Genomic DNA, 15,987 nt, shown 5'->3' with positions numbered 1-15,987 from the left:
TAAGGATTAAGTTATCAATATGTCAACTAAAAATACAGACATTATCAATCAATTTGATGATAAGGTAGCGGACATAAGCTCGCCGCTCGTGTAGTTACGTATTTATGTTCTAACACGTGCCCGCCTCTATCGACAAATTTATGCTAATAAAAATTTTCTAACACAAAAATATCGAAATAAAACTTATACAATACGATGCATCGTGTTTCGGAGAAGGTTTTAGTATATAATTTATGGTCATTACTTATCTGGAACCTATATTTTTTTTTACTTAGAAATACATATTAATACGACAATTCATACAATGAACGGGCGCGGGTTACTTAACCTCCTGTTTTACTGCCACTGAGACCACTGTTTAGTACTCTGTTATAAAGTTAGCACACAAGACATTAATTTATATCGCAAAACAACGCTTGCCGGATCAGTACTTGTATATTTAGGTTTCTCTACCAAATAATAAATCGTAATGCTGTTCTGTTGCGACGAAGAAACAAGAACCTCAACTTAGTTGAAAAAGATACATTACCAGCGGCGCAGGTGCTAATACAACTAAATGTCAATTGTAAAAAAAAAAGAAAATGTGGGTATAATGACATCATTAAGTTTAGATAACTCTTAATATATAAATCCTGTGTCCTGATGTTTGTGTTGTGTTTCCAGTGAACTCCTAAACTAATGAACGAAATTTAATGGGGATTACTTCATGTAGTAAAGTTTAGACCATCTTGAGGGATAGGATGGTTTTATTGGGACCCCTAATTCGTTTTATTTCCAATATTTGTTTTGTATAGACATATTTAATTTATTGACGCACGGTTTGACTGTTCTGCTGATGTTATGAAATATTATTGACAAATTCATAAAAAAACAGTATTTTATGTCGGGTCAGCTAGTTAATATTATATAATCCACAAATCTACGAAGTGTGACGTATGCCTTCAGATAATTGCATAATAGCATTGCAATCTAATCATAAATAAAATGTGACGTTGAATTTGATAACTGCTTGTTAGTTGGCGACTAATTTTTCAAATTATAAAAAATATATTAGAATGGATCTATTCCATAAGACTTCATTTACGGTTCTTCTAACGGCCGTTCCCAATATACTATCTACAGATAGAGATAAATTACTACCTTCTACTGTCACTAATTAGCTGTCAATTATCTGAAGCTGTCCCAATATACCCGATAAGTCATTATTATCGCCTTTTATTGGGACGCGTGTGAATTGCAATTTCCATACAAACTTCTATCGCTGGTACCGTCGATAAGTTTATTGGGACAGAAAAGTCAACGAAAGTTACGTATTTTATCTCAAGTAAGAGATAGGCTGAATATTGGGTATGGCCGTAAGACAACCATTGAATCACAACTAAAAGGCAACAAACTGGGCTTGGTTACAGTTTCATGTTTTTGGAGACTTCTTAAATACTGTGTGATTTAAGTTGATTCGGTCTCTAAATAATCTAGTTCTTTTATAGATAAACTTTCTACATATATGATATGTAACTACACTATTACTTTTAGTTTAAACGAAGTTTTAAAGTAATACATCTGCATTTTATATTAAGATGATGTCGTCTCAAAGTACATATGTTTCGAACATATAACGAAATACGTCTAGGTTGGTATTATGGGTGACAAAAGTTTGTTGACACCGTTCTATGGAGAAATATAGTATAAGAGTAAATATAATAGTACAAATTATTTTGTAAGAGGCTGGAAATATTGGACTGGAGTTATCGTGGAAACAATAAAAACAGTATGAATATAAATTATTTTAGAGCTTGTAACAATAATTGTTGACGCCTTAGATAATTGTTACGCGTAGATCGAGTGTCTTGCTGTTAGACAAACAGGTCAGAAATATTAGTTTAGTGTGCGTGACACATTCGCGATTTGTATGACATTTTCTGTTAGTGTGCTTACAAAATAGAGGTTAGTTCTAAACTTTTTTTTCGACGTTTTCACAGCTGTCATAGTCTATCCAGATATATAAATGATCTAAGATTGACGCATTATTCGCACAAATTATCTAGTCCCAAACTAGGCATTGTATGCTCAATGGTGGCGGCCATATTGCGAAAATCTTCGCATCCGTGTAGCGACTGGTCCCGCGTGCTATCAAAGCGTAAGATTAAATTGAATACCTACATTATTATGTATCTATAAAGTTTTGTATTGGAGCTGTATGTAATATATACGAAACAAGAAATAGATAAGTGCAGTTCTCCCGTGTCATGTTTTAATTTTTATTACTTATTTTTTAATTTGATACTTATCAAGATGAGCTACTTTATATAATGTAATGGAAAGAAACGGTAATGTTTGAACAATAAATAAGATTAATTACATAAATGGAATATTATTTGTGCTTTTGATAATCTTCTTTGAATATTATCTAATACTACAGCACGAAGCCGAAAAAAAAATGACGAATTTTGAAACTTGAAGTAACCTAACCTAACATTGCTCATTTCCCTACACTATGGTGGAAGTTAGACCGAGAAAAATACAGTTTACTACAAAGTTATACTTGCAGCGTTTCATGTGAAGTCGCGTACATGGAGATCAACCTACAGTTGAAACAAACATTGATATTCAATAAATAAATGTTTGCACCTACCTGAATTCAAACCCAGGACCTTTAGACGTCGGGGTCACTAATCCCTTGGCTATGGGGTTGAATTCAGTTCTTTCGTAAAGATGATTGTCGTAATTACTGTCAGGTTTAGGAATAACATCAAAGCAATGCAATGGTGTAATCACTATCAAAGGTCCGTCAATCATTTAAATTACTACAAGTTCACGGGCAGGACGATCGTCCCAGTCACCTGTACTACCCGTCACACCACATCTCCGCAAGCAATGAAAATATTAGCGAGCATGACAAGTCATAATATACTGCAAGAATCATAGGAGAGAATGGAGTAACAAGTAAATTAAAACTTCAGTTTGTTACCATCAACTCTTAACTATTCGAATTTTAACTTTTACGGCTGTACAAATAAACCTAGTATACAGTTATTCCTGTGAATAACCCAAGAATATGCAAAATATTGTATGTAAATGTATACACTTTTATAATAAAGTCCCAGCCACTGTTCAGGCATTATCTATTAATAAATTTAAATGTTTTATAAAAAAAATAGCTGCCGTAAATCCTATTACTCCATAGCTGAATATCTAAGTGATCGGACAGCCTGGGACTAGATTATGAGCATTTTATAGCGATAGAAATGACTGTACAATATTGTATATTTTTATTGAAAAGAGCGCAAAACAAGAATGCTGGGAGAGTTTCTTGCGCCTCTTTTTCTCTCTAAGAGCGCCATTTGTTTCCGAAGCGGTAGTAGTATCTAGAATATTAGAAATGACATCAAAAAGAATTCTAATGGAATCCATTTTGAGAAAATAAATGCCTTTTATTGTTTATGTAGCTGACAACACTGTCAATACAATGATAATTCTGAAGTTTTCTGAATGTCAAGCAGCCTTGCAATTAAACGCGGGAAACGTTATACGTCTGAATAAGCCAATCATAAGCAAAATGTCTATGTGTAAGCATTTTTCATATTCTTGGTTAATTCACAGGAATAACTTTATACTAGGCTTATTTGTAACGCTATTAGAATTTAGAATTCGATTGTTACGATACTTACATGGTGAGGCGACATGATATCACTCCCGATGGGTGACGGCTGTCCCCTCAGCACAGGAGATTTGGTCGGCTCTGTACCCAGAACGTCTTCCGCGCTACTGTTCAGCTTGTACAAGCTTTGAGCTGGAAATATTCATTTCATAAAATTTTGCCGCATAATAAAATATCGAGTCTCGAAAGAATAGGTATTTACATCGGCTGTGAGCTTATCTATAACTAAAAATGTGTTTACATCTATATAAGTAAATATAATATGATGCAATCAGGGGCGTGCATACCATAAAGATAATTAGGCAGTGCCTGACTCATTAAAAACCTAAATGAATATACATCTTAATTTAGTATAGTGTTTAGTATTTGAGAGTTTCTTGCGCCGCTTCTTCTCTCTCAGAGCGCCATTTGTTTCCGAAGCGGAAGTGGTATCCAGAATATTAGAAATGACATCAAAAAGAATTCTAAAGGAATCAATTTTGATAAAACAAATGCCTTTTATGCCTTTTGATTCCTTTATTTTATATCAAAACTTCTTATGTACACCCACCCAGTAATACTTATAAGATCTGCAGTGCCTACCACGCTGGAATAACTATGCAAACACCCCATAATTCAGTACGTATATCTTTCCAAATTATTAATAATTGCGACTTTAAGTCTTTAGTTATATACGCTCAGGTAGCTAGAATTCCGGCATTTGTCAGAATAAAATATGAATGCATACTATGTACATGTGTATGAATACTAACAATGTTGCGCGGAGAGCAATTGCGCGAGCATCACGCTGGCTTGGGGTAGCGCTGGCTCGGAGGCGACGCTCGTGAGCGGCGGAGGTCGACGCAACGTGTTCGGCTTGACGCTCGTCGAGCCGCTCGCTGAGCCATCCGTCGGGCCGCCCGACGACGACCGGGAACGCAAACGTATCGCGCCCGAATTCGACTCACGACCCTGTTAATAGTGTAATTAATGTAGAATATTAATTAATTTATATTGAATAGTCGCCTTTTGACATGAAATGTAACCACACATCTTACGATTGGCCATAATCAAGGAAAAGAAGACAAAGAAACCACTTGAGCACACCCGCATGGTGAGGTGAACTCCAGCCGTCGCCTAGCAAAACGTCAATAGTGGACGCCGCTCATATCGCGAAATGTAAGCCGCCCTTCTAGGCAAAGAAATTGCAGAGATTGATGTCACCCACCTCAATAGAGATGGAAGGAGAAAGGAAGGACGAGAAATGGAGGGAGAAAGAATTATTGCACTAAATGATAACAGTATATTCTTGAAGTGCCTTGAATAAATAAAGGAAAAGTAAAAGAAAAATATTAGCCATGAGCATACTTGTACCCCGAAGACCTGGGCAAATTGATGGCAAGCACTTGTACCAGCAAACCTTATTTCATAGCCCGTAACAATTCCTGTCGTAGTAAAGTAGTTTAGTATATTCTTCTAAAATATATTTTATCCTAAATTATTTAGTAACCTACCCTGGCATTGTGCGTGGCAGGTCGGTCCTGTCCCGATGCTGGTCCGGTCACGACCCAATCCGAAGTGATTTGCGAACCCAGAGGTAAGCTGTGAGAGCGGAACTGCTCTTTGCCCCGTATCGCAGAAGTGCTTACTACACTTGGACCGGGTGCCACCTGCACCTGAACACAAACGGATATTTAAGTGTCATAAGTGATGATTAACTAGTGTTAATTCCGCTAAGTTTCAAAAAATCACTTCAACACGTGAAGACATCACGTGTTCAAATGTATTCTATTAATAAAGGGATATGTATATTTATTGGTTTCTTGACATATTCGTGATCTTTTTATAAAAATATGGAACGTTTCGGATTCGCCGCAGTCTACAGTTTAAGTAAATAATACATCCGCGTGTGTGAATGTGGAACACTCTAGTTGTCCAAATGTATAATATATTTAATGTATGCTTTCAAAAGAAAATTCAAACGGCACTTGCTAGAAGTTCAGATATAATGGTAGAGGTAGACTTGGGGTATTATAAATATTTAATTCTCGAAGTCTGTGTCTCGGTGTCTAGAGATTACCAGCGTTGAGAAGTAAAATTGCCAACATAATGCTGACTAGATACCATTTGGGTTCTGTGATGTCGATAATATTGTTATTAGTAATAAGTTTTCTGTATTTTTGAACCAAACAAACCTTTTAATTATTATTATTACTATTTTCTTAAATCGCGGGCGTGTATATATTTTATAAAATTTGTTAATATATCATTTAAATACCTACAATTGTAGAAAACTATGTGTTGCTATTTGAGCTTTTCTGTACTAATATTTTTTTTTAATTCAATTCAAAGCAGTGTATTAAATTGAATGATCTGATTTGTAGTTGAATTTTTGTATAAGATTAGTATCATAGACGCGGCACAGCAGATGACTGTCATGTTCTTAATTGAATAATGAACTTTGACATTTGACAACTGCCACTATGATATCTTTTGGGTTCGAAGATTTAATTTTAAATAATCAATATTGTTGCGAGACAAATCTTTTGATATAAATCTTTTAGAAGCTTTTTTTGGAGTCAAATTTTAATATTATTTCGTTTTGTGATCGTGAATACGGGAACCATAAATTTGAATACTGTGTCGGTGGCCACTTGTAGATAAGGTTACAGGTCGATTGGATTCGCGAGAATCTTAGTAATGCTAGTATAGTACATAGTGCCGGCCATCGTTGGTATTCCAGCATCTCGTCAAGAAAACTCTTGAAACACTATAATTTCGAGTTCACTCACCTTTCAGACTGCTCTACACCAAACAAAAATCTTAATTAATAATGCATGGTACAACTGTATCTGAAACTTTGGCTGTTAGGAGCTGGCTTTTAGCAGGATAATATTATGAAGTGCAAGAGGGAATTAATAAGTTACCTGCTGCGAAGTGGCTGGCGCTAGCGGCGGCGAGGGTAGTTTGAAAGAACGCGTGTTTACCACGCTGGCTGACGGCTTGATCTTGAAGTCCGCAGGAGCGGGCTGCAAATATTGTATCTGGGATGAGGTCTGGCGAACACCTTGCACGGGCCGGGAGTCTAAGCTCTGCGGCACATGAGCCTGACACTGTACCGGTTGCGAGTACCTCTGGTACTGGCTGCTTGTCATCGGGACATTATAATGACCCAAACGTGGCCTAGCTTTTTCCCTAGTGTACCCTCCTCTACCTTGTATCACTACAGTTGAAGCATACTTCACATTTTGCACGGGCTGTTGCAACAGAGAAACTGTCTCTGGAGCAGTTTGAGATGGCGGTACAGCTGGAAATACCAAATTTATATAATCATTCTACCATTAAAAAAATATCAGCGTGAAAAAGCATTACCTACCTGCATATTTAGAATACTCCGTTTGTTGTAAAATTTTATGTGGTGCATTTAAGTACTGCACAGAACCCGACTTCGACGGGTATATGTTTCCATGGATTTGTTCAGGCTGATTCGATGTTTGTCCATCATAAGTAGCCTGTGAAAATGTTGGTAGCATTTCTTGGGAGTCGAGCATATTGTTTGACATTTCCGATTCGGAATACAACCGCTCATTACTATAAATTCTTATTTGCTCGTTTTTTGACTGTTGTGAAATGGGCATGATTTGAGTATTATTATTGGTACCTAAAATCAAGAAATAGTAAGTATATGGTAAATAATAAAGAAACTATTGATATTCAGCCTGTTAATACCGTGAATAGTCATTTGACTTGTGGGCATGGTCGATGTAGTTGTGTTGTGACTTGAAGATATATAGCTAGGTTGATTGTATGAATCTATTGACATGCTGCTTCTGTACATCGGATCTTCAGAGGGTAACATCGATTCTTCAGGCACGGGAGGTAAACGAGTAGTAGACAACAGAAGATCTGCATTTAAAAAAGCATGGGTGACACAATTGATCGCAGCTATCACAAATAAATATTATGATTAAATCTATGTAAAAGTGAGTTCCTTACCTTGAAGCGGTTCTAGTGTGTCCATAAAGTCATCAAGGTTAGGCTGCAGAGGACCTAAGCTTGGTTGAATGAAGTCAGCTAAGCTTGCTCCCCTTGCTAAAATTAAAATCATTATTTGTATCGATCATCAGATCGTAGGATAGACTGATAGAAAACAATCTATTGTATCAATTTTCAATACCGATCTCCCTGCAATCGGGGAAAGCAAACGGTTGGTGGCTACTGATTGTTGAGAAGAGTGTGTCACTCATGAAATTAAGATAATCCTCATCGGTCAGCATGTTGCCAGCGAGATCGCTGCACTGGGAGTCCACCGTGTCCATATCCGACATCTGAAAACCGGACAGTTGAAACATCTGAAAATGTTGCCTAACTTAGTAAATCAAATGATGTAACTCAAATATTTAATTTTAGTTAGGTTCTATGAATATAATAATAGAATATAAAAGATATTTAAAAAATTTAACTATACAACCGAAGATACTTACAGTGTCCTGAACCGAGGTGTCCCCCTTTCCAAGGAGTCGCATAATATGAAACATGCGCCATTTTTTATATTCTGCAATCACAGCCTCAGCTCTTCTTTTCCAATATTTACCCTCTAATATAGTTGTCTGCAATGGTTAGAGCACACTTAAGGCATGTTTTATATATTCACAGACAAATCAGTAATTGTCATAATAAGCAACTTGGAGGAATCCAGGCATGTACCATACATGAGGACCGTGGCAAATAGACATTCATAATCTCTGCCTGCCCCTGTGAGAGATAGATGTGATAGTATGTATTATGTAAAAACTCTAGTGAAAATCATAATTTTAACAGTCAATTTAAAAAAAGTTTAAAATAATGATACAACATACAAGAGCCTGTGAATAGATAATGATTGCTTATGTAATGTAATGTTAACATTACTAAAAGAGCACAAAAAAGAATACTGGAGATTTTTGTTATACCGTTTCTTCTCTCTCAGAGTCTTACAGAAGTGGGGGTAGTTATATAATTGACATTATAAAATATTCACAGGAAAGGAATCGATCCAGGAAATATAAATGTCTTGTATGAAATTAAATAAAAAACATGCATGGGTCTGAATAAAGTCAAGTTTACCTCTGGTTTTACATGTGTATCTACATCCAACGGTGAAGCAAATTGGCAAACCAATGTATTCTGTTTCTTTATAACTGTAATTATAATAAATTATTAAGAACCTAAATATTGTTATTGGTTAGTTTAGTTTTGTAGTAAAATGTATATGTTGTAACGCAATACTGTTTAACACTTTAATAACTTAATCAAAAACAACTAAATCAAATTTACTTCATTATAATTCAAACGAGTATAGAATATAGACCACAAGTTGAAGAGATATAAAAATGTTGAGTACTCAACCACATGTCTACTTAACCAATTGTAAGCTTATCTCTGAACGAATTTGTAACCTAATAGATGATAAGGGATATTAATGAGTTCTATTGCATCAAACTCCCCATTGTCCATGTCTTGTTGGTGGCATGGTGGCTATGAGCCAACACCTCATGTTATCTTATCCTACAAGGTAACCTTTTAACAATAAAGTAGCAAAAGAGCTCATGATCTGGGTCGTATGAAAATAGATAAAGAAGTTATAATTCTAAAGGACAAAATTTATGTGCAAAAACAATTAAGTCTATGTAACACACAATGTAAACATACATATTCTTAATCTGAGAAAGGCAAAAATAATATTAACCCAAAATGGATATAAATGGTTTCTTGCATTGCTATACAAGATAATCAAAAGTTTTCAAAACCTTAAAATCATGATTGAATTATATAACACATAGGAAATAGAGATCTTAAGAAAATTCAAATAATATCATAGTACTTCACCTTTCTTCTAAATGTTCTATATCCAAACCTGTTCTAATTGTTTGATAATTATTACTTACACTGCATGTGCCAGCATCTCCATATAACATTGTTTAATCTAATCTTGTCCTTCCACCGGAGCTTTATACCTTTGAAACGATTCCATTTGGGTGATGTTAGTTTTTGTCTACAATTTTCATAATTATTAAACAAGTTGATAATAAATCACTTACCATTCCTTTACTTGGGTGTCAAAGACACTTGCTAATATTGCAGTCTACATTAATTAATAAATTAACTATAAGAGTCCTCAATATTAACTGACACATTTTTTGTTGATAAATAAATAAAGCAGCCATATTGCAAAATTAATAGAAAATAAGAAATCACTTCCTATACAATTGTACAGCTTTGGTTGTGTAACTGTACTGTTGAGTGAGAAATAGAGTGAAGTGAATGCCTTATCATTTCCCCTATCAATAAGTGGTGTTAAGCTCATTTTAAATAACTATTTGATAAGAACAAGCAGTATGACTGTATCTTATCTGTGTATCATTTAAAATACAGCCCATATACTACAATTATTAAATTGTAGGCCTTTTACTGAATACTGAAGTAGAAAATTTAAAAATTCACCTGCTTAAAATATTTAGTAATGCAATAAATATATTATGATAATCACAAAAATATATTTGGTATTTTCACATTATTCTGTAAGATCTATGAAAATACATCTAATATATTCAGATGTTATATAATAATGAGCATCATAGAGTAATGTGAGATTTAACATTGCCATTAACCTTCCGAAATCGGCAGTGCCCCAGGGCACTAGATTTTTCAGATACACCAAAATCGAATATGCGGTACAGCACACTATTCGCTCAACAAGTTCTGACTCCTATTTTGTTTATATGATGATTTATTTTACATGGCCTTATCAAATAATATTACATTTACAGAATGCTGTGCAAGCACCAAAATCACTATGATCTGATTCAAACCGCAGAATCAGAGTTTTTTGGGACAGAAAGGTTAATACAATACATGAAGATTAGTTAGATCTATTAAATGTTGACTAAACAACTCAATGTTTTATGTGATTGTTGTGGCCAGTTCTAGTCATAATTTATTAGGTGCCATAAAAATAATTGCCTCTTAGGTATAATAATAATTAAGTTAAAAAAGCAATATGATAGTATAAGCAACATAATGTTCGATTTAATTACAATGTTTAAAATGTACAGACAGAATTATCTTAAACAATATGACCTGTCTTCTGAAGACTTGATGACCTTATGTTATCTCTGTATTCCTAACTCTATAGAAAATTTATTTCCTTCATTTCATTAAATTATTACTGTACAAGTGAATAATAATATTATAATAAAAAAATATACAACATACAAACTATATGATGTTATATTAATTGCATTGTTTCCTTGTTATTAAATACTCTATATCTATATGTAATATCTAGTATATTTATATTATCTATGCTATTGGTTCTAATATATAATTGAATGTAGGACATTATCATTAAATATGAGCTTAGTAGTAAAACGGAAAATAACCAACAGTATGGAGCATCATATACAGTTATAGGTGCAACTTTATAGGGGTCAGTTCAAAGATTACTTATTAACATCAATTTATAAATTGCATTCTGTTATTTATACTTGAATCTTTCATAATGACGGATCCTTACCTGTAGGCTAATGTCATACATTTAAAGAGTTTTGTTAGAGATATTTCGATAGAAAGTTGTTGTTTACTTTCTTCCTTATCAGATAGTTGGAATGTTTCTGTCAAGACTGGTACTGTATATGTTGTCACAACTGACTCTTTTTGTACGTTTTGCTCCTCATCAGGGACGGGAACAGCAATATCATCATAATCATCTTGCTCTTCAGCCTCAAAATGCGACACCATAAAATGTCCAGAATGTATGGATTCTTTTCCTGGTCGAACTTGGCCTTTACTAACGTGTGTCATTTTTATTGATGTAAACATAACTTAACTGTAATGCGAATTTTTCTTGCCGTTTTTAACTATACTAATATTTTAAATTTTCTCAGCCATAATCCATATTTTCACAATTCACATATCACTCACATTGTTTTTTTGATATTTGATATTATGTTCCATGTTCTTAGTTCTTTCAGCTTTCACTATAAAATTTCAATCCAATATTGACAAGAGACAGGTGACATATTATTGACATCTTATTTATACAAAAAATTCTGTAGAACGAGTGTGTTTACATGTTTCATTGTAGAGTATAGACTCTACAATGAAACATGAACGTAAACACACTCGTTCTACAGAATCTCATATCCTATTGTATATATATGAATATCATGTCCTATTGTATGTTGCTATGGGGCAATGCTGCCGACAATAATACAATCTTTGTGCTGCAGAAGAGGGCTATTTGCGCTATTTATAACCGAGGTCCTATAGAATCATTAATAACATTTTAACTGATGATTCTCGATATATTATTGCTATGGGGCAATGCTGCCGACATTAATACAATATTTGTGCTGCAGAAGAGGGCTATTTGCGTTATTTATAACCTATGTCCTATAGAGTCATAAATGGTGTAACTGTTGGTTCTTAATATATTATAGAAAAGAAACTGTCAAACACTAGAAACTGTCATAACCATAATATTAACACCAGGATCAGACCTAAACTTATAATGCTTACTACTTAAGTCAAGTGAGTAAAGCATATACATCACATGCTTTTAAAACAACATCCCACAAACTGTTCAAAACAAATTATAAATGACTCATACGATACCACATATTGGGAATGGAGGGACTTCCGTCAGGCTATTTAGATTTGATTGCAAGCATCGAAATTTTTATAAAGAAAATAAGAATAAGCCCGCTGAGTTTCTTGCCCGTTGTTCTCGGGTTGGCGTTCACCTCCTAATGGGTAGTTTTGGACTTTCAATAATAGTGATTACATGTCCAATTTTGAATAATATATTTGAATTTAATAATTAATAAAATTAAAACCAAAAAAACTACGATGAATGGTACTAGTATGACAAAATGGCAATAGCTCATCTAACTGCAGTCTAGTACTTTTACTTTACCGCAATTCACAAAATAGCGATTAGCATCACCTAGCATCCATGATCATGCAATAAATAAAAAAAAACACTAATGGCGATTAGCGCGTAAATAAGTTGAAACTTGAAAGTGACAAGAGTGAAATTTCAACTTGTGGATATTAGATATATCATTTAAATAAAAACTTAATAGTACTGTTGATAGTACAGTACACAGTAACTAAGATTGTGACTAAAATCTAAATAGTAAATACAAATTATAAAGAAATTCTCCGGAAGACGGAGCAGAGTAGTATAATCAAAAGTAGTCTGTGACCTTCGTTAAGTGGATATAGATGGTGTCGTAAAAACAAAATTTTTGTAACAAAATATTGTTTAAATTAATGTAATATAAATCAGTTGTAGAAGGGCCTCATAATAAATTTACGTTTACGCAAACCATTTCTAAAAAGATGAATGTAGTCATCTCGAATTCTCTGAAGCCTTCTTCCCCGTCCTATAAAAATCTTAAATATAAACAATCACAGTCGCCGGTAGAACTTAAAGCAAAAATTCGAAAGGTACAGAGTTTTTTATTTCCACACGATGTAACGGTCTATGTGTTTACTTGTTCTAAATTCTAATCAAACTGCATTTAGGATTACAGAAATAAGATACGAAATTGTCGTGATTTGCTGCTGAACAAATATCGAGGAGATTTAGAAGGAAACGATCTTAAGGAAACTCTAACACAACTATACAAAGATGCTTTTAAATTTAATGACGATTTTTCTTTTAATATAGAAGAACATGATCAACTTGAAGAGATAAAAAATGAGTTGATACAAGAAGAGTTAGATTGGTGAGGACTAGAATGTTAATCCATAAATTGACATGTCTCCATTTTTTTTTATGAAAATAAGGGATGAGACGAGCAGGACGTTCAGCTGATGGTAATTGATATACCTTGCCCATTACAATGGAGTGTTGCTCAAGATTATTAAAAAACCCAGAAATTTTGAGAGGCTCTACAACTGCCCTCGTCACCTTGAGACATAAGATGTCAAGTCTCATTTGCCCAGTAATTTCACTAGCTACAGCGCCCTTCACGCCGAAACAGTTTTGTTTACACATCACTGCTTCACAGCAGACATAGGCGCCTTTGTGGTACCCATAATCTAGCTAGGATCCTGTGCAAAGGGCTCCATGGCTTTTGTCCTGTAATAGATGTTGTGTTATTTATTATCTGGTATATGTTTATAGGTTTGATGACACAAAATAAAGTTTACTGTCTATTACTTTTAGTACAGTTATTGGTGAATTTTTAGGCAAAATTCATGTACTCTGTTGATATTATACTTTATTGAAATGCAAATTTAAACATACTAAATTTGTAACATTATGCAACTATTTCACAATAATTGTTAAACATGTTGATAACTATGTCTATACATTAAAATGTCTGTGTTCTAATACTATGGAACCACTAGGCTATATTATAATTTCATATGAATATCTGTGAATTTTCAAATTCAAATATTTGATATTCAAAATAGGATATGAAATCACTTATTGAAATTCAAAACAACCAACCATTGGAAAAAGTAAGCCTCAGACCTTAGAAGAACAAGAATAATAAATTCAACATTTTCATAAATTAATTTTTTCATTTTTCATTCATAAAAATATAGTAAGAGTGTAATATCATTCAACAACAGTTATTATTTAATAGCCTGATGTTGGTCACTATTACCAATCAATGGAATCATGAAGATAGTCATTTAAGTTATAGTAACCTTTACCACTTAAATGTAGTAACCTTCACCACTTAAATGTAGTAACATTTACTTTAAATTTTCAACATGAAGAGATTTTGATACAACAATTAAAATATGTTTTAACTCTTTCAGGTATGTGAAAGAATATGATAAGTCGAATGGTGAAGATTTTGACTGGTCCTCTTATCAAACTGAAGAAAATGTTATATGCCTTATTTGTCAAAAGAATAACTTTACACTTCTTTCAAATAAACTCTGTTGTGATAATTGTAACATTCAACTTAATACTACCTCATCATTAATTGAAATCAAACGGGACATATATGAGTCAATAGAAAGGCATAACAGTAAATGTAATAATGATATACAATTCTCTTTGGTTCCTGAAGACAGTGATTGCCATATCTTTCTTATATGTGATAAATGTTTAGATATGCAGTTGGTTATTTAAAAATGTAATGTTTTCTTCTCTTTGTATCGATTCTCAGTTGTTATTTATTACTTAAAGCATAGTTGTTTATATATAGTTTCTAAAATTTAATCTAGTACATAACATGTCTAGAATGTTAATTATATTAAAGATTATTAGTCTCTTCCTCTTTCAAAAAATCAGATGACTTAATTTTAAATTTATATGTATATTGACTGCTTTGTGCATGAAGAACATAGAAGTATTACAGAATCTCGACTTATTCACTTCAAGTGAATAATTGACTTAAATAATATCAATGTTCGCATTATTGTACAATAAAATTTATAACACAGCAAGTCTGTATTAATGAAGAATAGCATTTAATAATTGTACTGTCCATCCTATTACAATCGAAAATTGCATTGTTTTTAAATAAATTTCAGTTCTGTTAAATTTGATTACTAATAAAAGTCTTTGATTATTATTTTTGGATAATTTATTTTTTAAAGCGATAACCCTCACTTCTGGAATTAATTACACAAATTAAATTTAAAAAGGAAATTTATGAACGATGCGGGTCTCGAACCCGCAACCTCGCGAGCGCTCTTCCACTGAGCCAACTGTTCGGGTGACGTAAAGTTTATAAATCGTTAATCTAGTGTTGAACAAAGACATATCAAGATTTATGACGCCTAGCTTCATTGAAGCCAATTTGACTTTGCCCTCCAGATGACCAAAGAATTGATAATCGTTTGAGATTTCTTTATTTACAAGCTGACCTGGCAAACGTTTTCCCATATAAGTTATATTGAGCTTCAACGAATCTATTACAAAAGATTTCATTGAGATTTCATGAATAGTTAAGGGGTTATTAGGGAACATACAAACATACATTCTCTTTTATATATATAGATTGCTTTACCGACGGATCAGAGTAGGAAGTAGGTACCCTTATCGTTTCAATTTACCTACCTACGAAGGATAATCTTTTCATCTATTTAGCTTCAACGAACTACAGACGTAATTCATTTGAGAGTTCAGCATTGGCCGACTAGTAATTCGGGCGGATGGTGCATTATTGCATGTAGACTATCAAAACTCAAAATATATTTATTAAATATAAAAAGTTGTGTCAGAAAAGATAGTAATACGAAAATTACCTACATCCATTTTGACGGTGTTTAGCATTAGTTGTTAGTTTCACAAAAAGTTTTGTCGGAGAAGTGCATGTCGGCGTTGCGCCAGGGTT

The 15,987-nt window shown here is 33.5% G+C and overlaps 2 protein-coding genes across 4 annotated transcripts in view; one reads left to right on the top strand and one right to left on the bottom strand.

Moving 5' to 3' along the window:
• The window catches only part of LOC126970574 (carbohydrate-responsive element-binding protein), a 34,058-nt gene extending 22,421 nt beyond the window's left edge, over window positions 1-11,637 (bottom strand). The window contains exons 1-12 of one of the 3 annotated variants that reach the window (XM_050816551.1): window positions 11,193-11,637; window positions 9,565-9,671; window positions 8,744-8,817; window positions 8,122-8,247; window positions 7,815-7,989; window positions 7,634-7,729; window positions 7,367-7,543; window positions 7,014-7,298; window positions 6,565-6,944; window positions 5,152-5,313; window positions 4,411-4,609; window positions 3,669-3,790 (exon numbers count right to left, since the gene is read on the bottom strand). In XM_050816551.1, the coding sequence (XP_050672508.1) occupies window positions 3,669-3,790; window positions 4,411-4,609; window positions 5,152-5,313; window positions 6,565-6,944; window positions 7,014-7,298; window positions 7,367-7,543; window positions 7,634-7,729; window positions 7,815-7,989; window positions 8,122-8,247; window positions 8,744-8,817; window positions 9,565-9,671; window positions 11,193-11,497 (2,208 nt within the window). In that variant the 5' untranslated portion in view covers window positions 11,498-11,637. Of the gene's footprint in view, window positions 1-3,668; window positions 3,791-4,410; window positions 4,610-5,151; window positions 5,314-6,564; window positions 6,945-7,013; window positions 7,299-7,366; window positions 7,544-7,633; window positions 7,730-7,814; window positions 7,990-8,121; window positions 8,248-8,743; window positions 8,818-9,564; window positions 9,672-9,717; window positions 10,083-11,192 lie in introns of those variants that run through there. The other 2 variants (XM_050816552.1, XM_050816553.1) reach the window with 2 other exon arrangements.
• A 1,040-nt stretch (window positions 11,638-12,677) lies between these two features.
• LOC126970583 (RPA-interacting protein-like) lies at window positions 12,678-15,222 on the top strand. The gene is made up of 3 exons (XM_050816574.1): window positions 12,678-13,129; window positions 13,208-13,410; window positions 14,459-15,222. The coding sequence occupies exons 1-3, from the start codon at window positions 13,022-13,024 to the stop codon at window positions 14,775-14,777; spliced, it is 630 nt and encodes a 209-aa protein (XP_050672531.1). The 5' UTR covers window positions 12,678-13,021; the 3' UTR covers window positions 14,778-15,222.
• Window positions 15,223-15,987: the final 765 nt, after the last annotated feature.

Source organism: Leptidea sinapis, chromosome 21, assembly GCF_905404315.1.
Source record: "Leptidea sinapis chromosome 21, ilLepSina1.1, whole genome shotgun sequence".
Lineage (NCBI taxonomy): Eukaryota > Metazoa > Arthropoda > Insecta > Lepidoptera > Pieridae > Leptidea > Leptidea sinapis.
The sequence above is the reverse complement of the archived record's forward strand: the minus strand, read 5'-3'. Positions and strand labels throughout refer to the sequence as shown.